Raw genomic sequence first — 25,471 nt, 5'->3', positions numbered from 1 at the left:
CCATATATACCCCTTCATAGTGCGATCCTTCATACCAAATTTTACTTCCATAGCTTTATTTATGGCTTAGTTAAGGCACTTTAAGTGTTTTCGGTTTTCTCCATTTTGTGGGCGTGGCAGTTGTCCGATTACATTTTTGGACTTTATCTTCTTATCGTGCCAGGAAATACGTCTTCCAAGTTTCATCAAGATATCTCAATTTTTACTCGAGTTACAGCTTGCACGGACGGACGGACAGACGGACGGACAGACAGACATCCGGATTTGAACTTTTCTCGTCACCCTGATCATTTTGATATATATAACCCTATATATAACTCGTTTAGTTTTAGGACTTACAACCAACCGTTATGTGGACAAAACTATAATACTCTCGTAGCAACTTTGTTGCGAGTAGTCCGTTATCCCAAATTCTGGATAAACTAAACGAACAAGAATAATTATTTAAGTCCATAAATCAGCGGCTCCGCGCTCTTGAATACCTTATACAATTTATTGATGAACAGTAACTCTTTGAAAATAATGCTATGGATCGCCAATGGTCTTTCGAAACGTAAAAATGAATTGGAAGTTATTCTAAACGACAGAAATATTGATGTATGTTTGTTGTCCGAAACACATTTTACGAACCATTCATTTTTAAAATTAAAAAATGATGACTTATATCACACTCCGCACCCAGCAAACTCAGCACGAGGAGGAAGCGCGGTTTTAATCAAAAGTATTATTAAACATTTCGAAGAAGCCCAGAAGAAATTCAAGCTACAGCAATTTTAGTAAAAATGCACAGTCATTATACTTAATTGCTCTATATAGTCCGCCCAGGCATAATATCAAAACTGATACTTATTCGAGTTTATTAAAAAAAATTAACAAAGGTACATCATGGGTGGTGACTTTAATGCAAAACGCACTCATTGGGGATCACGTTTAACTACAACCAAAGGTCGAGAACTACTGAAAGCTATACAAGTTATTGGATGCAATGTCATTTCGACAGGGAGACCCACCTGGCCTGCAGATAGTAGGAAATTACCAGATCTACTTTTTGTCATCAACAAAGTATCGAAAATCAATTTACGTATTGAAGATTTAAGCTCTGATCATTCACCATTCTTACTAACTTTATGTGAAAAACCAGTAATTTCGTCCAGCACGTGTTCTTTATCTAATAAACATACTGATTGGTATAAATTTAAGACTCTACTGAATAAAGTCGATTTTAAGCTAAAGCGCATATCGACAGATGCTGACTTAGTTTGTGAAGTTGAATCTTTCACAAAAGTAATTCAAAATGCTGCGTGGAACAGTACACCGAATATTCGCGTGAATCTAAGTGGAAACAAATTCCCAAAATACATCTTAGATGGTATCCATAAAAAACGCAAACTTCGACGAAGATGTCAGCAAACTAGGTCGGCTGCTCTCAAAACAGAGCTTAGTAGATGTACAGCGAAACTAAGACCAAAAATTAGGCAGTTTAAAAACTATTCCTTCAAAACGAATTTGTCCAAACTCACTGTTGATAAATCTACTGATTATTCGCTCTGGAAAGCTGCAGGGAATATTAATAAACAAATATAACATGTCGCATCAATAAAATTAAACGAAACTGAATGGGCCAAAACAAATGCACAAAAAGCTGCAGTATTTGCAAATCATTTGAAAAACACATTTACACTTAACGATGAACATGAGCTAAACTGTTAAAATAGTTGGTTGGTTCCACTCGTCAACATTTCTCCAGTTAATTGTAAAGAAATTAAAAGTCTTATCAGGAACGCAAGGCTCAAAAAAGCTCCTGAGTTTGATTTAATAACCGGAGAGATATTACGCAATCTACCAAAGAATTGTATAAAAAAAATTGTAACAAGTAAGGAAAGGCTAAGTTCGGGTGCAACCGAACATTTTATACTCTCGCAATTTATTGAAGACATTTTAATAAGATAACACCCAAATTTACCTATAAATTCGGCACAAAGTTTAATAGAATACCGAAAATCGTCCTATATAGTGAATGAGGGCTGGGGTAATTCCTGAACCGATTTCATTCATTTTCAGCTAGATACACTATATCCAAAACTATACACGCACTTAATTTCGCAAAGATATAGTATCTCACATATTAACCAATACATATATGTAGATTAAAGCCCACCGTATTTTTGAAAAACCTATAATTAGGTACATGGGAGCTAGGAGATGTTATTATCCGATTTCAATAATTTTTGTAACAGAGACACACTATTAGAAGAAAACAATTTCCTCTGAATTACATTAAATTATCTAAGAGATTTACCAATATTTTCGGTTAAAACTTACCCTTAGGCGCTGAGTTCAACATGTCCGATATCTGGGGTCTTGAAAAGTTATAGTCCGTTTTCGACAATTTTTTCTCAAGTTAAGCCAGAGATGATATGTATTATTTGTGTAAAGTTTGATTCCGCTATCTTCATTGGTTCCTAATATATACATTATAAAGTGAAGGAATCAGATGGAATTCAAAATTGAGTTATATGGAAAGTTGTCGTGGTTATGAACCGATTTCATCAATTTTTCACATGTGTCATCAGGGTGTCAAGAATGTGTTATATACCGCATTGAAATTGAAATCGGTCGAGTAGTTCCTGCGATATGGTTTTTGAACCATAAGTGGGAGGTCTGAGTGTAACTTCCTTCTGCTATTTCTTATGTAAAATTTAGTGTTTCTGACGTTTCTCGTTAGTGAGTCACTTTTAGTCATTTTCAACCTAACCTTTGTATGGGAGGTGGGCGTGGTTATTATCCGATTTCTTTCATATTTGGACTGTATAAGGAAACGGCTGAAAGACACGACTACAGAAAGTTTGGTTTATATAGCTTTATTGGTTTGCGAATTATATACAAAAAACCTATTTGAGGGCGGGGTCACGCCCACTTTTCCAAAAAAATTACATCCAAATGTGCCCCTACCTAATACGATCCTATGTTTCAAATTTTATTTTCATAACTTTATGTATGGCTTAGTTATGACACTTTATAAGTTTTTGGTTTTCGCCATTTTGTGGGCGTGGAAATGGTCCGATCTTGCCCATTTTCGAAAGCAATTTTTCAATTTTTACTCAAGTTATCCGTTGCACGGACAGACGGACGGACGGACAGACAGACATTCGGATTTTGACTCGTCTCGTCACCCTGATCATTTTGATATATTTAACTCTATATCTAACTCGTTTAGTTTTATGACTTACAAACAACCGTTAGGTGAACAAAACTATAATACTCTCTTTAGCAACTTTTGTTGCGAGAGTATAAAAATTGTAAACAGCGCATTATACTTAAGATATGTTCCATTGCTTTGGAAAGTATCTGAAGTTATTATGATACCTAAGCCGGGTAAACCACTACATGATATCACATCTTATAAGCCAATATCGCTGCTGCCAGCTCTATCGAAAGTCTTCGAGAATATTCTCATAAAGAGGCTCAAATCAATATTAGATCGAAAATACCAGTACATCAGTTCGGCTTTCGCGATCATCATTCAACAATTGACCAGGTACACCGAATCGTTAATTTCGTTGAAAAAGCTATGGATAAAATGAGCGATTGTTCGGCAGCCTTCTTAGACATGTCTCTGGCTTTAGACAGAGTTTGGCATTCGGGTCTACTGCTGAAATTAAAATGTTACCCACACAATATTACGAAATAATTGCTTCCTACCTAAAGGATATATACTTTCGCATAAAACAAAAGGATGCATACTCAGACTTGCATCCGATAGAATCGGGTGTTCCCCAGGGAAGCATGTTGGGGCCATTGTTTTACTTGCTTTTTACAAGTGATATCCCCACTGACTCAAGTTATGTGACAGCGATATTTGCGGATGACACAGCCTTGTTAGCAACAGGAGAGTCAACCTCAATATCTACCCTTCGAGTGCAAACGGCAGCCAATGCAATTATTAAATGGGCTTCCAAGTGGCGCATTAGATTGAACGATTCCAAATCAATGCACGGAGACTTTACTTAAAAAAACATCATACCATCTCATTATATAAATGGTACTCCTATACCACATCACAATAAGGCTAAGTGCCTAGGAATCACCCTAGATGTTAAGCTTCGCTGGAAAGAGCATGTCAAGGAAAAAAAGTGCGAGCTTGATTTAAAATTTACTAAGTTTTACTATCTGGTCGGTAGGAGATCCATGCTTTAAATCGCAAACAAGCTGTTTATATATAATCAAGTACTAAAGCCAATTTGGGCCTATGGAGCTCAACTATGGGGTTGCTCAAGTCAAAACTGTATTGCCTGTATTCAGTGCTTCCAAAATTAGGTACTAAGAAGTATAGTTAATGCTCCTTGGAATGTTAGATTGCAGCTTTTCGACGTCGAACCTTCCTTGTCTTTGTTGACGGGCGTGCACAGAGGCAGGTGCTTATCTTCGCGGTTAATGGACCGAGTCTATATTTGGTCCTCTATCACAATGTTATCGATTTGGCTACGCGTGTTTCAATCAGGAGACAGCCACGTTGCTTGATGGATTTTCTTGTGCCCGAATCTGGTACTACATACGATCATATTTCAGCAACAGAGTATCTCTTCCACCACGAATACCACACCGAATTTATAAAGGATTATATGGCCGCTGTAGTAGATGTCACAAGAACACACCTTCTTTCGTCCTTGTCTCGTCCATCGCATTTCTTGGATGTCGGTGATGTAAGCCTTTACTCTTACGAGGACATCAACCAGCTGAGCAAAGGCATCTTCCCAATTAAGGAGCAGAACATTGCAGGTGCAAGGGTCGTCATCAAAAGAGGGGTTTCTCAATGAACGCTCTTTTAGATTTTCCATTGGTAATTCGTTTTTATGTGGTGGGTCCCAAACCCTACGCAGTTAGCTTGCCTCCAAACAGCTGTTTGTTGGCTACACTTGGTCTAAAACCGGAAACGTGAGAGAAGAATCGTTTCTGGCCATTCCCAAGTCAATGACACTCAAAAACTTTCCTCGCATACGTGAACTTCTGCACATCCTCGATTCGATCCGATTAAACCATACAATTATTAGTTATTTGTGAAAACAAAGGGTAATTTTCTTAATTCAATGCCCAAAAGATCATATTTAAAAAAAAACCCAAACAATTAACAGTGGTGAGTGTTTTCCAAAAGAAAACCTGTGAGGTCTTTAACTACATACTAACAACGCAAATTGAGTGAAACCAGTGGTGTAACTCTGTATAACGATGCGAATGAAATAGGGTTCAAGAAAGGTGCGATTTACGCATATACAATTTCCCTTTCGCATTTGCAGTACTCTATAACTCTAATTAAGCTTTCAAATGAGTTGAAAATAGACTTTTTCTTGCTACAAGACCGAAGCTTTCGCAGCACATACAAAATATAAGTATTATTAATTTACATAGATAAAAAGTCATAATAAACACGTTTAAGATCACTCAAATTGACCCATAAATTCATATAGTATGTGGGGGCCGATGTAATTTCTTAATTATATTATACGGTCACCTAATTTTGCAAAGATATCTCACACACTAACTTTATTTGCGGTTGGAAAAGCAACCTCCCTGTGGTACCAAGAAATACGTGTATCAAGTATCATTAAGATATATCAATTATTACTAAAGTTATGGTTATTCGTTGGTATATATAACTCTATATGCAAAAAATTTAGTTTAAGGTGTTACAAACAACCCATTTATAAAGAGGGGTGGTTTGAGACAGTGGACGCTAAAAAGGTTCTTATAGAAATTGCTTTAAATGCAGCTGGGACATTTCAGGATGGAAAAATATTATTGTTTGTCATGCGAAAACATTTCAGATTATCGTATTGCTGTTCGTATCGCAATACAGAGTAGACCCCCTGGGCCCGGCGATTTATTATTTTCCCAGTCATTCTATGCTCTACCAACATTTGGTTCTTTTATGATTTTAAATTAAATTAATTTTAATTGAGGAAACTACTATGATTTCTCATAATATTTAATAGAGGCAATATGTTCTTTTCATATTTCAACAAAACTTGTAAAATTATTATATAAAAATAATAAAATACTATTTCCGCACATACACATTTTGTATATCATTCGCATAAATACATTTCTCAAAACAAAATAATATTAACCCTTTTATCATTACTTTCAGTCGAATTTACACAACTGCGGTTCTATTTCTTGCGAGAGGTGTAATATCTGGACTATTTCAAGCTGCATACATATATACACCTGATATCTATCCCAACAATTTACGTTCATTGGGAGTCGGAGGATGTTCAACTATTGCCCGAATTGGTGCAATGGTTACACCATTTGTTTCTCAAGTGCTTTTCCAAAGTTCTGCATCTAGTGCATTTATGGTTTATACTTTAATTGGCTTATCGTCAGCAGTTGCGTCCATTTTACTTCCAGAAAGTCAAATTTTAGTATGATTGTACGTTTATATGCATTTTAGAAATTACCTAACGAAATATTTGTCAACGTGGATATTGATTTTAGTATATTTCATATTATTTTATATCTAACCTTTCATAAAAAAATGTTAAAATTAATTTGAAAAGCATAATTGATTTTAGAAACGGAAATATAAAGGGAATGAGAGATTTGTGAATTTCTTATTTACACTACGCTTATTCCAAAATTTTTGATAAAGTAGTCTCCATAAAATTAAAATATAAAATTATAAACACACCTTATATATAATATCTACAACCAGTAAAAACTGTACTCTATGTCAACATTATCACTCATTATAAAATTATTTGGTGATAACATGGAACATTCCATTTTATAAATGACTAGCAGACCCGACCACACGTTTTTGTGGCTAAGGTATACATTAAATTAAGTTGGTTTAATCTTGGATTCGGCGAAGATATTGATTACCGGATGTTGATTTATGCTACACAGTATGAAGACAACTCACACTACTTTTAATTGCAAAGTACTTTGGGATAATTGACTACGTCGTCCTGGTTTGTAGCTGTGTCAACTCTCTTGGACCGAAATTCTAAATTGTCGCATTAAGATCATCGATATCTTTTTTTTACCACCAATATAGGACATTCAATCAGTCATTTCTGGTTATCATATTGAGGTTTCATGTCAGGAAAACTTCTCTTTCAAGTCAATGAAGTGGCGGAAATCTGTTGGAAATATTAATCCATCGAGGTGTCAACTGCGACCCCATTTCCAACTGATTCTACAATCGCAATTTGATATTGTTGCAAAAACATTCATATATTAGTTGTTGATTGGCGATTCTTTATGAGTCGCAAATTAAATGATTTTAGGCATGCGATTAGCCCGTCAGTAACAGTTGAGCCAGGAATAATTGGAAGAGTCTGGCGTAAATCACCCGCTAACAGAATCCTGGCTCCACGAAAAACGTTCATCGACAATCAAGATCTTTTAAAGTCCTGTGCAGTACCTCCAGCGACTTCTTTAATATTTGGAAAATCTTCGTTATAGCGCTATTTTTGGCTATTTTGCCGACTGGTGTTTCGTTCATTTGCAATTTAGGAGTAATTTCAAGGCCAAATGTGTCGTTTGTTTGCTTACTAACAGGTGCCAAATTGGTGGTGAAAATGAGATATTGGTTCTGGAATTACATCAGCCCTCATATTCTATATATGATGATATTCTATTGGACTTTATGCCGAAGATATAGGTCAAATTGTTTGGTATCTTAATAAAATTACATCAATAAATTGCAAGAGTATAAAATGTTCGGTTGGACCCGAACTTAGCCTTTCCTTATTTGTTACAAATTGTTTTGGGCCATCGACACAACCTTATTCAATTGAACAATAACAAAAATATTTTAACAAAGCAACAATGACAACCTTCAAAATATTATTTTTTTGTTTTCTCTTTTTATATTTTTCTTGTCAACTCGAATAAAATTATCTTATTATTATCTTCCTCGCAATTTTTCCATACTCACTCACTTTCTAATCTTTTTCTGGCCTTCCACGAATATTTCAAGACTAAAATTAGCCAGATCGTTTTGGCCGTTCTCGTTTTTTTGCGGGACAAACGATCAGCAATTCATTTTTATACTCTCGCAACAAAAATTGCTAAGAGAGTATTCTAGTTCACATAACGGTTCTTTGTAAGTCATAAAACTAAACGAGTTAGATATGAGGTTATATATATTAAAATGATCAGGGTGACGAGACGAGTCAAAATCCGATTATCTGTCTGTCCGTCCGTCCGTGCAACGGATAACTTGAGTAAAAATTGAGATATCTTGATGAAACTTGGAACACACGTTCCTTGGGACCTTGAGAGCTTTCGAAAAAGGGCAAAATCGAACGAAAACGCAAAACGTGTCATAACTAAGCCATAAATATAGTTATAAAAGTAAAATTTGGAACAGAGGATCGCACTAGGAAGGGGCATATTTGGATGTAATTTGTTTGGGTAAGTGGGCGTGAGCCCGCTCCCAAATCGGTTATTTGTATATATCTCGCAAACCAATAAAGCCATATAAACCAAACTGCAGTAATTTCTCTTACGTACCCCACCACACACCATGAAATTAGTTGAAATCAAATAATAACCACGCCCACCTCCCATACAAAGGTTAGGTTGAAAATTACTAAAAGTGAGTTAACTCAGTAACGAAAAACGCCAGAAACACTAAATATCACATAAGAAATGGCAGATAGAAGCTGCATTCAAATCTTTTTACAAAATGGAACATGGGCGTGGCATCGCCCACTTATGGGTCAAAAACCATATCTCAGGAACTACTCGACCGATTTCAATAAAACTTGGTTTGTAATAGTTTCCTTACATCCCAATGATATGTTGTGAATCGCTTAACAACCACGCCTACTTCCTATATACCAGAACTTTGAAGACGATCTGAATCGTTAACTTTACAATATATAAAGTAAGCACTAGTGAAGTTATCGATGCAGAACTTTGCACAAATACTACCTTTATAGTGTGGCAGCCCCATTCTAAAAATCGCCGAAATCGGACCATAGGTTTTCAAGGCCCCATTAATCGAACATGAGGACCTCGGTGCTTCTAACCTAATATTATGGTTTCCAACTTTCAATGGACTTTATACAATATATATGACGAATATGTGGGTTAAATTGTATATTATATAATATAAATAAAGTTAAATAAATAAATTGCGAGAGTATAAAATGTTCGGTTACACCCGAACTTAGCCCTTCCTTACTTGTTATATTATATTATTATCAAGCTACAATTTTTTTAATTCCGCACACGACCATTCAGTAAGGAGCCGACCGCGCGAGCGATCTTAACCCCCCTCCGGTACCTCCATGCCCGAGTGACGCCTACAACTCTACAACGCATAGTTAGCCGCCGAGCGGATATTTTTCAAAATTTTTAACTCGTGATATCTTTTGAATGGAATGTCAGAATCTAATAATTCAAAAAGTTATATAAAGGTTTTGAAGTTCTTAAATAATCAATCATTTATTTCGATAAGGATTAATACTAAGGTACAAATAAAGACCTTTTCAAGTAGTGGTATTTCAATAAATTTTTTTATATAAAATCGCTTATTGTGACAATTGATAGTTAGAGATATGATGTCGCGACGTAGATAGTGTAGATAATTGTAGTACATCACTTTGTTATATCTTCAATCGTTTTCGCAGCATTCGCGATTAAAGAAAGTTTTTTGGTATTTTTTTTTACATTATCGGAGTTTTGGTAAGTAACCCTATTTAATTTTTTAAACTAAATATAGCCTATGTCATTCACGGATAGTATAGCTTTCCAACGGTGAAAGAATTTAAAAAATCGGTACAGTAGTTTCGGAGCCTATTCGAGACAAACAAACAAAAAATCAAACCTTTCCTCTTTATAATATTAGTATAGATAACAATTGGTAACTATAATATTTATTATTTTGAATTGGCAATATTTTTAATTCAGTGCTAATGCATCTAGGTTTTCCCATAGGTGAGTATGGAACATATTGTTGTTTTTGGAAAAAACATGGATTCTCTAAATCGAAACCTCAATGGATATTGTTTAGATTTGATACTTTTTATAGCATTAGCGAATGCTAAACGAATTAGAAATTGAATCCTTCTAAAGAGTGTCGTAGATTCTGGCGATATCATTGCAATTATTTACCGTACCCGTGTTTTTGCACACTTCTTTGAAATAATATTACCTAGTTAATGAATGGAGGATGGAGTCATAAGTTTCTGACTGTCATTCACTTGGGAGTGGCCAGGAACGATTCTTTTACATGTGGCTCAAGCAGCTCACGACTTCCGGTCTTAGACCAAGTATCCTCTGGCTAGACAACAGACATCCGTTTGGAGGCGAGCTAAAGTGAGAAGGCGAAACGCGCTTATGCGGTTGTGCGTAGGGTTTGGGACCCACCACATAAAAACCCCCAATTAATAGGAAGAAACAGCCTCGGATGAGAGACCCCAATTTTGATGACGACCACTGCAAACGTTTAAAGGACTACGAATTAAGGGCATGCACCTGGAATGTCCGGATCCTTAATTGGGAAGGTGCCTCTGCCTAGCTGGTTGATGTCCTCGTAAGAGTAAAGGTTGACATCACCGCAATCCAAGAAATTCGATGGATGGGACAAGGACGGAAGAAGGTGGGTCCTTGTGACATCTACTTCAGCGGCCATATAAAGGAGCGCAAATTCGGTGTGGGAGAGAGACTCGCAACCAGATCGATCATGTTGTGATAGATGGACGACATGTCTCCAGTGTTTCTGATGTGCGTACGCTTCGTGGTACCAACATCGACTCGGACCACTATCTTGTAGCAACTAAAATACGCACCCGCTTCTGTGTAGAAAAGCGCACACGTCAACAAACACAAGGAAGGTTCGACATCGAGAAGCTGCATTTTACATTTAGTTTTGTTATTGATTTTATTTATGTTTGTTTCATGAAATATTACTTGTGTTTCTTCTTTTTCACTGGCGTAGACACCGCTTACGCGGTTATAGCCGAGTCCAAAACAGCGCGCCACGTATCCCTCTTTCTGGCAGTTTGACGCCAATTGGTTATTCCAAGCGAAGCCAGATCCCTCTCCACCTGGTCCTTCCATCAGAGTGGAGGTCTCCCTCTTCCTCGGCTTCCACCAGCGGGTACTGCATCGAATGCTTTCAGAGCTGGAGCACTTTCATCAATTCGAACAACATGACCTAGCCAGCGTAGCCGCTGTCTTTTTATTCGCTGGACTATGTCTATGTCGTCGAATAATACATACAGCTCACCGTTCCATCGTCTGCGGTATTCGCCATTGCCAATGTTTAAGGGACCATAAATCTTGCGCAAAACCTTTCTCCCGAAAACTCCTAGTGCCGTCTCATCGGATGTTGACATCGTCCACGCTTCTGCACCGTAAAGTAGGACGGGAATGATGAGAGACATGTAGAGTTTGGTTTTTGTTCGTCGAGAGAGGACTTTACTTTTCAATTGCCTACTAAGTCCATAGTAGCACCTGTTGGCAAGAGTGATTCTGCGTTGGATTTCCAGGCTGATATTGCTGGTTCGCAGGTAGACGAAATTATCTACAACTTCAAAGTTATGACTGTTAACAGTGACGTGGGAGCCAAGACGCGAATGCGCTGACTGTTTGTTTAATGACAGGAGATATTTCGTCTTGTCCTCGTTCACCACCAGACCCATACGCTTCGCTTCCTTATCCAGTCTGGAAAAAGCAGAACTAACGGCGCGGGTGTTGTTACAGCTCGTATTATTTTCTCCAGCATCAAGTTAAAGAAGTCGCTCGATAGTGAGCCACCTTGTCTGAAACCTCGTCTGGTATCGAGCGGCTCGGAGAGGTCCTTCCCGATGCTGACGGAGCTTTTGGTGTTGCTCAACGTCAGCTTACACAGCCGTATTAGTTTTGCGGGGATACCAAATTCAGACATCGCGGCATAAAGGCAACTCCTTTTCGTGCTGTCGAAGGCAGCTTTAAAATCGACAAAAAGGTGATGTGTGTCGATCCTATTTTCACGGGTCTGTTTCCAAGATTTGGCGCATGGTGAATATCTGGTCCATTGTATATTTTCCAGGTCTAAAGCCACACTGATAAGGTCCAATCAGTTTATTGACGGTGGGCTTTAGTCTTTCACACAATACGCTCGACAGAACCTTATACGCGATGTTGAGGAGGCTTATCCCACGGTAATTGGCGCAAATTGTGGGGTCTCCCCTTTTTTTTGTGTATTGGGCAGAGTACACTGAGATTCCAATCGTCAAGCATGCTTTCTTCCGACCATATTCTGCAAAGAAGCTGATGCAAGCACCTTATCAGCTCTTCGCCGCCGTATTTGAATAGCTCGGCCGGCAATCCATCGGCCCCCGCCGCCTTGTTGTTCTTCAAGCGGGTAATTGCTATTCGAATTTCTTCACGGTCGGGCAATGAAACATCTGCTCCATCGTCGTCGATTGGGGAATCAGGTTCGCCATCTCCTGTTGTTGTACTTTCACTGCCATTCATCAGGCTGGAGAAGTGTTCCCTCCACAAACTCAGTATACTCTGGTCATCAATAACTAGATCACCTCTGGGGGTCCTACAGGAGTGTGCTCCGGTCTTGAAACCTTCAGTTAGTCGCCGGATCTTTTCGTAAAATTTTGGAACATTACCCCTGTCGGCCAGCTTGTCAAGCTCTTCATACTCACGCATTTCGGCCTCTTTCTTTTTTGTCTGCAAATGCGTCTCGCTGCCCTCTTCAGCTCTCGGTATTTTTCCCATCCCGCACGTGTTGCGGTCGATCGCAACATTGCGAGGTAGGCAGCCTGTTTTCTCTCCACTGCGAGATGACAATCCTCATCATACCAGCTGTTTTTTGGCTTTTCCGAAAACCAATGGTTTCGGTTGCAGCTGTACGTAAGGAGTTTGATATGCCGTCCAACAGCTCCCTTATACCGAGATGCTGATGAGTGCTCTCAGAGAGCAGGAGTGCAAGTCGAGTAGAAAATCGTTCGGCTGTCGGTTGTGATTGCAGCTTCTCGATGTCGAACCTTCCTTGTGTTTGTTGACGTGTGCGCTTTTCTACACAGAGGCGGGTGCGTATTTTAGCTGCTACAAGATAGTGGTCTGAGTCGATGTTGGGACCACGAAGCGTACGCACATCAGAAACACTGGAGACATGTCGTCCATTTATCACAACATGATCGATCTGGTTGCGAGTGATTCGATCCGGGGACAGCCAAGTACCTTGATGGATTTTCTTATGCTGGAATTTAGTACTACAGACGACCATGTTTCGGGCCCCGGCGAAGTTGATCAGCCTCAGAGCGTTTGGTGATGTTTCGTCATGGAGGCTGAATTTTCCAACTGTTGTGCCAGTGCCAGTTAAATTTTTATTTTTGTTTTCATACTTTCACTTTCCTGATTTAGCGTTTGAGTTAAATTTTTATTTTTATTTTGTTTTCGCACTTTCACTTTTCCGATTTAGCGTTTTAGTTCTTTTTCTTTGTCTAAAGACAAAGTTCCGTCGACTGCGCCAGTTGTATTAATGAATATAAATTATATAATAAATTTAATATTTTATACGTATATTGAACTTCAGTTCAATATTAGTTAAATTTATATTTAACTTAATATTTTATCCGTATATTGAACTTCGGTTCAATAATTCTTTTTCTACGTTAAACTTTAGTTTAACGGTTGTAAATGCAAAGACGTGACTTTCCTGGTTGATAGTCAAAATTCTTCTGATCTTTTATTTCCAATATTTTCTTAAGCTAAGTTCTATTTTCTAATACAAAATATATTATTTCTTTTCTTATTATTATTTTGGAGCAACCACTTGTAGTTGCGACGATATTTGTCAAGTGGCCTACTTCTCACATTACATCAAATGCATTCCCTCAAATGTTTATGTTGCACTATTTATTGTGACGTTAATTGCTATTTGTATTTGGTTATCGCAATATTCGTTTGAACCTCCTTAAGGAAGCTGCGAAAATCAGAGAGTTTAGAGGCCACGCGAACTATGACATCTCTTCATTCATTAGAGAGGTGGAATTGATCCTGCCCTTGTTCAACGAGAACCAACCGGCCAAAAATTATGTGTGGGAGAGACACATAAAGACCAAGATCCAAGGAGAGGCGCTCCAGATAATACGAACACTAAAAAGCGACTCATCGTGGGACGAAGTGAAGACAGGAATGATAGGGAACTTCGGAATAAGAGAAAGCTATCACCAACACTTCCACCAGGCCATCACAACAAGGCAGTATAAAGTAAGTCATTATTATTACAATTTAAAAAACATATTAGATAAGATATAAGATATAAGATAAGTATAATTTAGACGAAAATAAGCCGACAGAATTTTCTCCTAAGACAAACGAATCATTAATATTATCATTTATCTGCAATAATTTACGGTAGGAACATTAACTCATTAAGGGAAGCATTTTACGTACTAGAAGAAACCGGACTTACTAATAGAAGTCAATATGGTCAAGTAGGAAATGGAAGAAACAATCAAAGACCTGGGGGGTCATAACCAAACAAATAATAGGTTTTATAATTTCAACAATTCTAAGAATAAATTCAAGAACGAAAGAACAAGGACGAATCCTAGACAAGGAAATACAGAACAAACACGAGTAAACAGTAATCGTTTCAATAATCAAAACCAAAGTAATAACACAGCAAGCTCATTCAGATGGACTTACCAAAACCATAACAATTATAACGGTGCAAGATGTACCAACTATAGGAATGAAATTCCAATGGAAGTAGACCATATAAACCAAGAAGTAAATTTTCCCTTGGACCATACCAAAACTACCTTGCGTTAATAGAATTAACAATAAAAAATGAAAAGATTACATGCCTAATCGACTCAAGCTCTACTACATCCCTTATTGACAATAGAAAATTAATCAAGTATAAAAGAATACTATTAAATAACTCAATAAAAATCCGGTCATTTAATAGTGAAGCACTAATCAAATGGGAAATAATAACAAGTTTACCCCTCGAATTTAATTTTGACGCAAATATGTCATGGAAATTAACTGACCTACATAATAAACGATTCGATGCAATCCTTGGGCAAAACATATTAAAACCATTATAAGCAGTTATTGATATGAGAAACGATACCTTAACAATTAATAACGAAGTGATAAAATTTATGAATTCTTGCACATATAATTTTAATGAAACGGAAAGTACGGAAAATAGGGATTTACTAATTGAGCAATTTACAACAAATCTAAATAAAGAAGAGAAATTTTTAGTTACAAAGTTAATAAAAAATTAAAAAAACATATTTTATTAAGAAGGAGATGAACTTACTAGTACACCAGCTATTGAACACGAGATAGTGCCCACGATGGACACTCCAGTATATTCGAAAATTTATAGATACCCACAGGTACACGAAGAAGAGATAACTAAACAAATTAAGGAAATGTTAAAACAAGGAATCATAAGAAATAGCAATTCCCCTTTCAATAGTCCTTTATGGATAGTATCATAGTAGTGGCGGATCGTGATGGACTACAGAAAACTAAATGATATCACAATGGATGACAAATTCCCAATTCCAAACATTGATAATATATTAGATAAATTAGGAAGAGCTGTATACTTTACGACACTCGATCTCGCAAAAGGATTCCACCGAATCTTAGTAAAAGAGGAAGATAGAAAGAAAACCGCGTTTTCCACCCCTTTTGGTCATTATGAATACGTTAGAATGCCATTCGGTCTCAAAAACGTCCCATCAACCTTCCAAAGGCTGATGAATTGTGTTCTTAGAGAACACATAAATGCGTAGTATACATAGATGACATTCTCGTTTTCAGTACAACATTAGAAGAGCATATACAAAGTCTAACAAAAATTTTCAATGCACTAAAGAAGCATAACCTTAAGGTATTTACAATTTGACAAGTGCAATTTTTGCGCCAAAGAAACACAATTTCTAGGCCACGTTTTAACACCTGAAGGAGTTAAACCGAATTTTGAGAAGATAAATAAAATACAAGATCTAAAATTAGCAAAAACAACAAGACAAATAAAGTCTTTTCTAGGAGCTACGGGATACTATCGAAAAATTTTTAAAGGACTTCGCAAAAGTAGCACAACCTATGACACATTTTCTAAAGAAAATTGTTAAAATTAATATTAACGACTCTACATATATAAACTCATTTCAAAAATTAAAACAAATTATGACAGAAGCCCCAGTACTAAGTTATCCAGATTTCAAAAAGAAATTTACATTAACTACCGATGCAAGCAATTTCGCAATCGGTGCCGTATTACAACAAAATGGACATTCTGTTAGCAATCGTCTGGGCCACAAACTACTTTCGGCCCTACTTATATGGCATCCAATTTGATTTATTAACGGATCATCAACCATTAAAATGGCTATACACGAAGGCTCATTGTAAAGATATAAATCCAAGACTACAAAGAAGAATACTAAAATTAGGAGAATACAACATGAACATAGATTATATAAAAAGGAAAAGAAAACAAAGTCGCAGATTTCCTTAGCAGAATCAACAATGACACTAATTCAATAAATCTTATGGAAACAGGTAGCAATCTATCTTTAGAAAATAATTTAGACGAAATCGATGCAAATACAATACACTATCAGGAAGAGCAACTGAACAACCATATACCCATTTTGGACACCATAGTCAATTGGTTTAAAATTCAGATAATTTTAACAGATAACAAACAATTGGAGTTCGAAATAAAACACAACAATAAAAAAAATATACGTAACACCAGCAGATTTCGACAACAATATTTCTGATATCCTCAGAAGACATATCACTTCAGGCAAAATTGGCATATACAGCGAAGTTAACGACCATGAATATAACAAATTACAACAAAAAATTATCGAGTTATTTGATGGAATCGACAACATTAAATTTGTTAAATATTCATATCACGCTAAAGATGTAAATAGCGAAGAAGAAGCCTACAGACATATCCAAAATTATCACAAGTTTGAAACAGGACACACAGGAATATCCGAGAACTACGAAGGAGTTAAAAGACAACTGCGATACATTCAACAAAGCCAAATATGATAGGCGAGCAAAATTTAATTTAACGGAAACACCGAAAGATTGCAAAGAAATAATTCACATGGATTGCTACACTAATTAAAAAGCGAATTTTCTAACTTTTATAGACAGGTTTTCTAAATTTGCCACAGCATTTTTTCTTGAAGATAGGACTAGCCAAACAATAATTGAAAAATAAACCAATATAAGTCGCAAAGAGGACATTTAAAAAAAAAAAGTTTGCTGATAACGAATTTAAAAGCATTAATGTTAATGATTTCCTCAGAAACGAAAATATTGAACTACATCTCGTTAAACCAAATAACCACACCGGCAATTCCGACGTAGAACGCTTACACAATACACTAGGAGAAAAAATTAGAGTATTAGGTATAGAAAATAAAAACTCTAGTATAACAAATAAAATGAGGAAAGCTATGTATGTATGTGATTGGCGTTGCAACCGTTTAGCCGGTTATAGCCGAATCGACGATAGTGCGCCACCTGTCTCTCTCCTTTGCAGTTCGGCGCCAGTTGGAGATCCCAAGTGTAACCAGGTCGCTCTCCACCTGGTCCCTCCAACGGAGTGGAGGCCTTCCCCTTCCTCGGCTTCCTCCGGCGGGAACTGCATCGAACACTTTCAGGGCTGGAGTGTTTTCGTCCATTCGGACAACATGACCTAGCCAGCGTAGCCGCTGTCTTTTTATTCGCTGAACTATGTCAATGCCGTCGTATAACTCGTACAGCTCATCGTTCCATCGTCTGCGGTATTCGCCGTTGCCAATGTTCTGAGGACCATAAATCTTGCGCAAAATTTTCCTCTCGAAAACTCCTAGTGTCGTCTCATCTGATGTTGACATCGTCCAAGCTTCTGCACCGTAAAGCAGGACGGGAATGATAAGTGACTTGTAGAGCTTGATTTTGGTTCGTCGAGAGAGGACTTTACTGTTCAATTGCCTACTCAGTCCAAAGTAGCACCTGTTGGCAAGAGTTATTCTGCGCTGGATTTCGAGGCTGACATTGTTCGTGTTGTTGATGCTGGTTCCCAGGTATACGAAATTATCTACGACCTCGAAGTTATGACTGTCAACAGTGACGTGGGAGCCAAGACGCGAATGCGCCGACTGTTTGTTTGATGACAGGAGATATTTCGTCTTGTCCTCATTCACCTCCAGACCCATTCGCTTCGCCTCCTTATCCATGCGGGAAAAAGCAGAACAAACGGCGCGGTTGTTGCTTCCGATGATATCAATATCATCGGCGTACGCCAGAAGCTGTACACTCTTGTAGAAGGTTGTACCTTCTCGGTTTAGCTCTGCAGCTCTTATAATTTTTTCCAGCATCAGGTTAAAGAAGTCGCACGATAGTGAGTCACCTTGTCTGAAACCTCGTTTGGTATCGAACGGCTCGGAGAGGTCCTTCCCAATCATGACGGAGCTTTTGGTGTTGCTCAACGTCAATTTACACAGCCGTATTAGTTTTGCGGGGATACCAAATTCAGACATCGCGGCGTAAAGGCAACTCCTTTTCGTGCTGTCGAAAGCAGCTTTAAAATCGACAAAAAGGTGGTGTGTGTCGATCCTCTTTTCTCGGGTCTTTTCCAAGATTTGGCGCATGGTGAATATCTGGTCAGTTGTCGATTTTCCAGGTCTAAAGCCACACTGATAAGGTCCAAACAGTTTGTTGACGGTGGGCTTTAGTTTTTCACACAATACGCTCGATAGAACCTTGTATGCGATATTTAGGAGGCTGATCCCACGGTAATTGGCGCAGATTGTGGGATCTCCCTTTTTATGGATTGGGCAGAGCACACTGAGATTCCAATCGTCAGGCATGCTTTCTTCCGACCATATTCTGCAAAGAAGCTGATGCATGCACCTTATCAGTTCTTCGCCGCCGTATTTGAATAGTTCTGCCGGCAATCTATCGGCCCCCGCTGCTTTGTTGTTCTTCAAGCGGGTAATTGCTATTCGAATTTCTTCATGGTCGGGTAATGGAACATCTGTTCCATCGTCATCGATTGGGGGATCGGGTTCGCCATCTCCTGGTGTTGTACTCTCACTGCCATTCAGCAGGTCGGAGAAGTGTTCCCTCCATAATCCCAGTATGCCCTGGACATCGATTACCAGATTACCACCTTGGTCTCTACATGAGGATGCTCCGGTCTTGAAACCTTCGTTAAGTCGCTTCATTTTTTCATAAAATTTTCGAGCATTCCCTCTGTCTGCCAGCTTCTCAAGCTCTTCGTACTCACGCATTTCGGCCTCTTTCTTTTTTTGTCTGCAAATGCGTCTCGCTTCCCTCTTCAGCTCTCGGTATCTATCCCATCCCGCACGTGTTGTGGTCGTTTGCAATGTTGCGAGGTAGGCAGTCTGTTTTCTCTCCGCTGCGAGACGGCACTCCTCATCGTACCAGCTTGTTTTTTGTCGTTGCCGAAAACCAATTGTTTCGGCTGCAGCGGTACGCAGTGAGTTTGAGATGCCGAAGCTATAGAATGGTATAATAACACCTACCACTCAGTTACAAAAGAAAAACCCATAAATATTGAAGAAGGTAAGTGTAACAAGAACACAATTTATGAAAGAATATTCAAAGAAAAATCTAAGCGTATAAATAAGAGTAACGAAAACAGAGAACAGAGAACACTATGTAGAAGAAAGAAATATAGGTTACGTAAAGAATTATAAAAGTGTTAGGCATATGGAACAACCGAAGTTTATAAAAAAAAACTAAATGATATACATTTAAACAACGTTAAACGGAAATACAAATTTGCAGGGGCAATGGATCCTGAAACTTTTGATCCTGACAGCAATTTGGACCCTGGGGCTGGGACAAGTAACAATAGATAAAATAGAAACCAACAAAGGATATATAGAAATACAAACAGGCGATGCAGATATAGTTAAGTCATATGTAACAATACTACACGTCATAAATCCAATAGAAATGTCAAATTTACTTAATGAAATAGAATCTAATATAAAATCGGCAAATTTGCAAGTAGGACAAGCAACACTAAACATGCAAATTAAATTTATTAGAAGCAAGATGAATACTATCACACCCCACAGACAAAAAAGAGGCCTACTAAATGCTTAGGAACTGTACCAAAATTGCTTAACGGTACCATGGACGACAATGATAGACAAGAACTTGAACAACACCTCAACATCATCGACGCAAACAACCTCAAGGCTATCGAAACAATAAACAAACAAATAGATATTAATACTAATTTCAATAAAACGTTTCTTGAATTAAAAAGACTTATACATAACGATAGGGATATGATATCTGCAAAACTAAACTCCATAGGGAACATAGGTAAAAGGACCCAAGACGAAATTTTATACCTTGACTTTTCTCTGAAACTTAAAATATTACAAGACAATGTAGAACACATACAAGACAATATAGCAGCAAGTGGTTTAGGAATTTTACATAGCAACATGATAACCGACCAAGAAATAACAAAATACAACATAGACTCACAAAAATTGAAAAAAAATAAAACTAGGATCCCTTAGAGACAAAAAACATAATATTATTTTCGCTATCAAAATTCCAACCGAATTAACACATCTATAATATTGCCATTAGGAGATATAAGCAACTTTGAGTTAATGTTTCAACAAGTATATGCACTAAAATATAATAGGCGTGTTTTATTTGACCACCAGAAGCTAATAGCTAAATCGTGGACAAATAAAACGCATTTAGCTTATTTCATAACTTCGCTTAAAAATGAATTGTGTTAGCAATGCGGGCCCGAACTCTCAGTTGAAATGTAATTTATTTGAAAAAAAAAGTTGAATTTATAAATCAAATTTCCTTTTGTTTACCGCTTTTCTATAATATTCTGAGCTTTTAAGGAGTCTACAATCATTATTAGATCCGGGATGGTCTAAATAAAAAAAGTTAAAGTTCGATAGAATTTAAAATTTTGGTTTGTTTACATTTTCATCTGTCAAAATGGGGTTACTCGCTATTGCCAACTACATTCTTTGGAAAAAACCCAACTATTGTGAATGAAAAAAAAAACGATGAACTGGCAATGCCTCTAGTTCAATATACAAGCTATGATAGCTTATGACAAGCCAACATAATTATGTTGGCTAAGTCTTCCATACAAAATAAGCTAATAGCTTAATTTGCTGGTCAAATAAAACACGCCTAATAATAAATTGTACGAATTTAATGATAATATAGATTTACAACGTCTTAAGCCAATTAATAATTGTTTGATAAAAAGAAACGGTATGAAAATTTTTAATAACGCCTCCGAAATTATAAACATTAACGAAGGAATTATATTTGAAAAAAATACTAGTGTAACAACAAAGAAATAATGCCGACGTCAACGTTAACGACCTAACCCAAAACACTTAAAGTCAATTGGTCTACTTAAGTATTTTCCCTTTTTTTGCCACCGCAACAATGTTGCGACCACACGAAATATGCATATCATATTTCGAAACAAACCAGGGCACTTACATTGGATCACATTGCATTTCCGCTGCACATTTAATATGTTCAAACAAATATTGCGATAACCAAATACAAATAGCAATTAACGTCACAATAAATAGTGCAACATAAACATTTGAGGGAATGCAATTGATGTAATGTGAGAAGTAGGCCACTTGACAAATATCGTCGCAACTACAAGTGGTTGCTCCAAAATAATAATAAGAAAAGAAATAATATATTTTGTATTAGAAAATAGAACTTAGCTTAAGAAAATATTGGAAATAAAAGATCAGAAGAATTTTGACTATCAACCAGGAAAGTCACGTCTTTGCATTTACAACCGTTAAACTAAACTTTAACGTAGAAAAATAATTATTGAACCGAAGTTCAATATACGGATAAAATATTAAGTTAAATATAAATTTAACTAATATTGAACTGAAGTTCAATATACGGATAAAATATTAAATTTATGAACTCGGAGTTCTTAAACACAACTCATGCGCAGCCAGCAGCGATTACTGCTTGCTACTTCCTCTTCTTGTAAACGGCTGATAAGAACGTGCTGACCAACCGCGATGAAGGGCTCGGGCCCTATTGGGCTGCTAGCCGCGGGTTTCCTTGCCAGTTTATCCGCAAGTTCATTTCCTTGTATGCCTTTATGTCCTGGAACGCAGATCAAGGCAATGCTGTTGTTGTTAAAGACATACATACCAGAAGAGATTAAGCATTATGTCATTAATAGGAATTTTAATTATATTATTTACTTTATTAAATAAATAGATTTCAATATTTAAGAACTATAAACTAATCACATTGTTTTGTATTTGCTTGAAAGTTTGACTTCATTCGTATATGGGGGCCGATGTAATTTCTTAATTATATTATACGGTTACCTAATTTTGCAAAGATATCTCACACACTAACTTTATTTGCGGTTGGAAAAGCAACCTCCCTGTGGTACCAAGAAATACGTGTATCAAGTATCATTAAGATATATCAATTATTACTAAAGTTGTGGTTATTCGTTGGTATATATAACTCTATATGCAAAAATTTTAGTTACAAACAACCCATTTATAAAGAGGGGTGATTTGAGACAGGGGACGCTAAAAAGGTTCTTATAGAAATGGCTTTAAATGCAGCTGGGACATTTCAGGATGGAAAAATATTATTGTTTGTCATGCGAAAACATTTCAGATTATCGTATTGCTGTTCGTATCGTTATTTATTTGAAAAAAAAAAGTTGAATTTATAAATCAAATTTCCTTTTGTTTACCGCTTTTCTATAATATTCTGAGCTTTTAAGGAATCTACAATCATTATTACAAGCAACACTAAACATGCAAATTAAATTTATTAGAAGCAAGATGAATACTATCACACCCCACAGACAAAAAAGAGGCCTACTAAATGCTTAGGAACTGTACCAAAATTGCTTAACGGTACCATGGACGACAATGATAGACAAGAACTTGAACAACACCTCAACATCATCGACGCAAACAACCTCAAGGCTATCGAAACAATAAACAAACAAATAGATATTAATACTAATTTCAATAAAACGTTTCTTGAATTAAAAAGACTTATACATAACGATAGGGATATGATATCTGCAAAACTAAACTCCATAGGGAACATAGGTAAAAGGACCCAAGACGAAATTTTATACCTTGACTTTTCTCTGAAACTTAAAATATTACAAGACAATGTAGAACACATACAAGACAATATAGCAGCAAGTGGTTTAGGAATTTTACATAGCAACATGATAACCGACCAAGAAATAACAAAATACAACATAGACTCACAAAAATTGAAAAAAAATAAAACTAGGATCCCTTAGAGACAAAAAACATAATATTATTTTCGCTATCAAAATTCCAACCGAATTAACACATCTATAATATTGCCATTAGGAGATATAAGCAACTTTGAGTTAATGTTTCAACAAGTATATGCACTAAAATATAATAGGCGTGTTTTATTTGACCACCAGAAGCTAATAGCTAAATCGTGGACAAATAAAACGCATTTAGCTTATTTCATAACTTCGCTTAAAAATGAATTGTGTTAGCAATGCGGGCCCGAACTCTCAGTTGAAATGTAATTTATTTGAAAAAAAAAGTTGAATTTATAAATCAAATTTCCTTTTGTTTACCGCTTTTCTATAATATTCTGAGCTTTTTACATAGCAACATGATAACCGACCAAGAAATAACAAAATACAACATAGACTCACAAAAATTGAAAAAAAATAAAACTAGGATCCCTTAGAGACAAAAAACATAATATTATTTTCGCTATCAAAATTCCAACCGAATTAACACATCTATAATATTGCCATTAGGAGATATAAGCAACTTTGAGTTAATGTTTCAACAAGTATATGCACTAAAATATAATAGGCGTGTTTTATTTGACCACCAGAAGCTAATAGCTAAATCGTGGACAAATAAAACGCATTTAGCTTATTTCATAACTTCGCTTAAAAATGAATTGTGTTAGCAATGCGGGCCCGAACTCTCAGTTGAAATGTAATTTATTTGAAAAAAAAAGTTGAATTTATAAATCAAATTTCCTTTTGTTTACCGCTTTTCTATAATATTCTGAGCTTTTAAGGAGTCTACAATCATTATTAGATCCGGGATGGTCTAAATAAAAAAAGTTAAAGTTCGATAGAATTTAAAATTTTGGTTTGTTTACATTTTCATCTGTCAAAATGGGGTTACTCGCTATTGCCAACTACATTCTTTGGAAAAAACCCAACTATTGTGAATGAAAAAAAAAACGATGAACTGGCAATGCCTCTAGTTCAATATACAAGCTATGATAGCTTATGACAAGCCAACATAATTATGTTGGCTAAGTCTTCCATACAAAATAAGCTAATAGCTTAATTTGCTGGTCAAATAAAACACGCCTAATAATAAATTGTACGAATTTAATGATAATATAGATTTACAACGTCTTAAGCCAATTAATAATTGTTTGATAAAAAGAAACGGTATGAAAATTTTTAATAACGCCTCCGAAATTATAAACATTAACGAAGGAATTATATTTGAAAAAAATACTAGTGTAACAACAAAGAAATAATGCCGACGTCAACGTTAACGACCTAACCCAAAACACTTAAAGTCAATTGGTCTACTTAAGTATTTTCCCTTTTTTTGCCACCGCAACAATGTTGCGACCACACGAAATATGCATATCATATTTCGAAACAAACCAGGGCACTTACATTGGATCACATTGCATTTCCGCTGCACATTTAATATGTTCAAACAAATATTGCGATAACCAAATACAAATAGCAATTAACGTCACAATAAATAGTGCAACATAAACATTTGAGGGAATGCAATTGATGTAATGTGAGAAGTAGGCCACTTGACAAATATCGTCGCAACTACAAGTGGTTGCTCCAAAATAATAATAAGAAAAGAAATAATATATTTTGTATTAGAAAATAGAACTTAGCTTAAGAAAATATTGGAAATAAAAGATCAGAAGAATTTTGACTATCAACCAGGAAAGTCACGTCTTTGCATTTACAACCGTTAAACTAAACTTTAACGTAGAAAAATAATTATTGAACCGAAGTTCAATATACGGATAAAATATTAAGTTAAATATAAATTTAACTAATATTGAACTGAAGTTCAATATACGGATAAAATATTAAATTTATGAACTCGGAGTTCTTAAACACAACTCATGCGCAGCCAGCAGCGATTACTGCTTGCTACTTCCTCTTCTTGTAAACGGCTGATAAGAACGTGCTGACCAACCGCGATGAAGGGCTCGGGCCCTATTGGGCTGCTAGCCGCGGGTTTCCTTGCCAGTTTATCCGCAAGTTCATTTCCTTGTATGCCTTTATGTCCTGGAACGCAGATCAAGGCAATGCTGTTGTTGTTAAAGACATACATACCAGAAGAGATTAAGCATTATGTCA

At 36.5% G+C, this 25,471-nt stretch overlaps 1 protein-coding gene across 12 annotated transcripts in view; it reads left to right on the top strand.

Moving 5' to 3' along the window:
* Positions 1-25,471, top strand: part of LOC105219329 (synaptic vesicle 2-related protein) — a 469,576-nt gene that overhangs the window by 291,904 nt on the left and 152,201 nt on the right. For 9 of the 12 annotated variants that reach the window (XM_054233801.1, XM_054233804.1, XM_054233796.1 and 6 more), the window contains one exon: positions 6,146-6,597. The exons of the other annotated variants lie outside the window; for them this stretch is intronic. In XM_054233801.1, the coding sequence (XP_054089776.1) occupies positions 6,146-6,428 (283 nt within the window). In that variant the 3' untranslated portion in view covers positions 6,429-6,597. Of the gene's footprint in view, positions 1-6,145; positions 6,598-25,471 lie in introns of those variants that run through there. 12 annotated transcript variants of the gene reach the window in all.

Source organism: Zeugodacus cucurbitae, chromosome 6, assembly GCF_028554725.1.
Source record: "Zeugodacus cucurbitae isolate PBARC_wt_2022May chromosome 6, idZeuCucr1.2, whole genome shotgun sequence".
Classification (NCBI taxonomy): domain Eukaryota; kingdom Metazoa; phylum Arthropoda; class Insecta; order Diptera; family Tephritidae; genus Zeugodacus; species Zeugodacus cucurbitae.
This window is presented reverse-complemented; position numbering and strand designations above follow the sequence as displayed.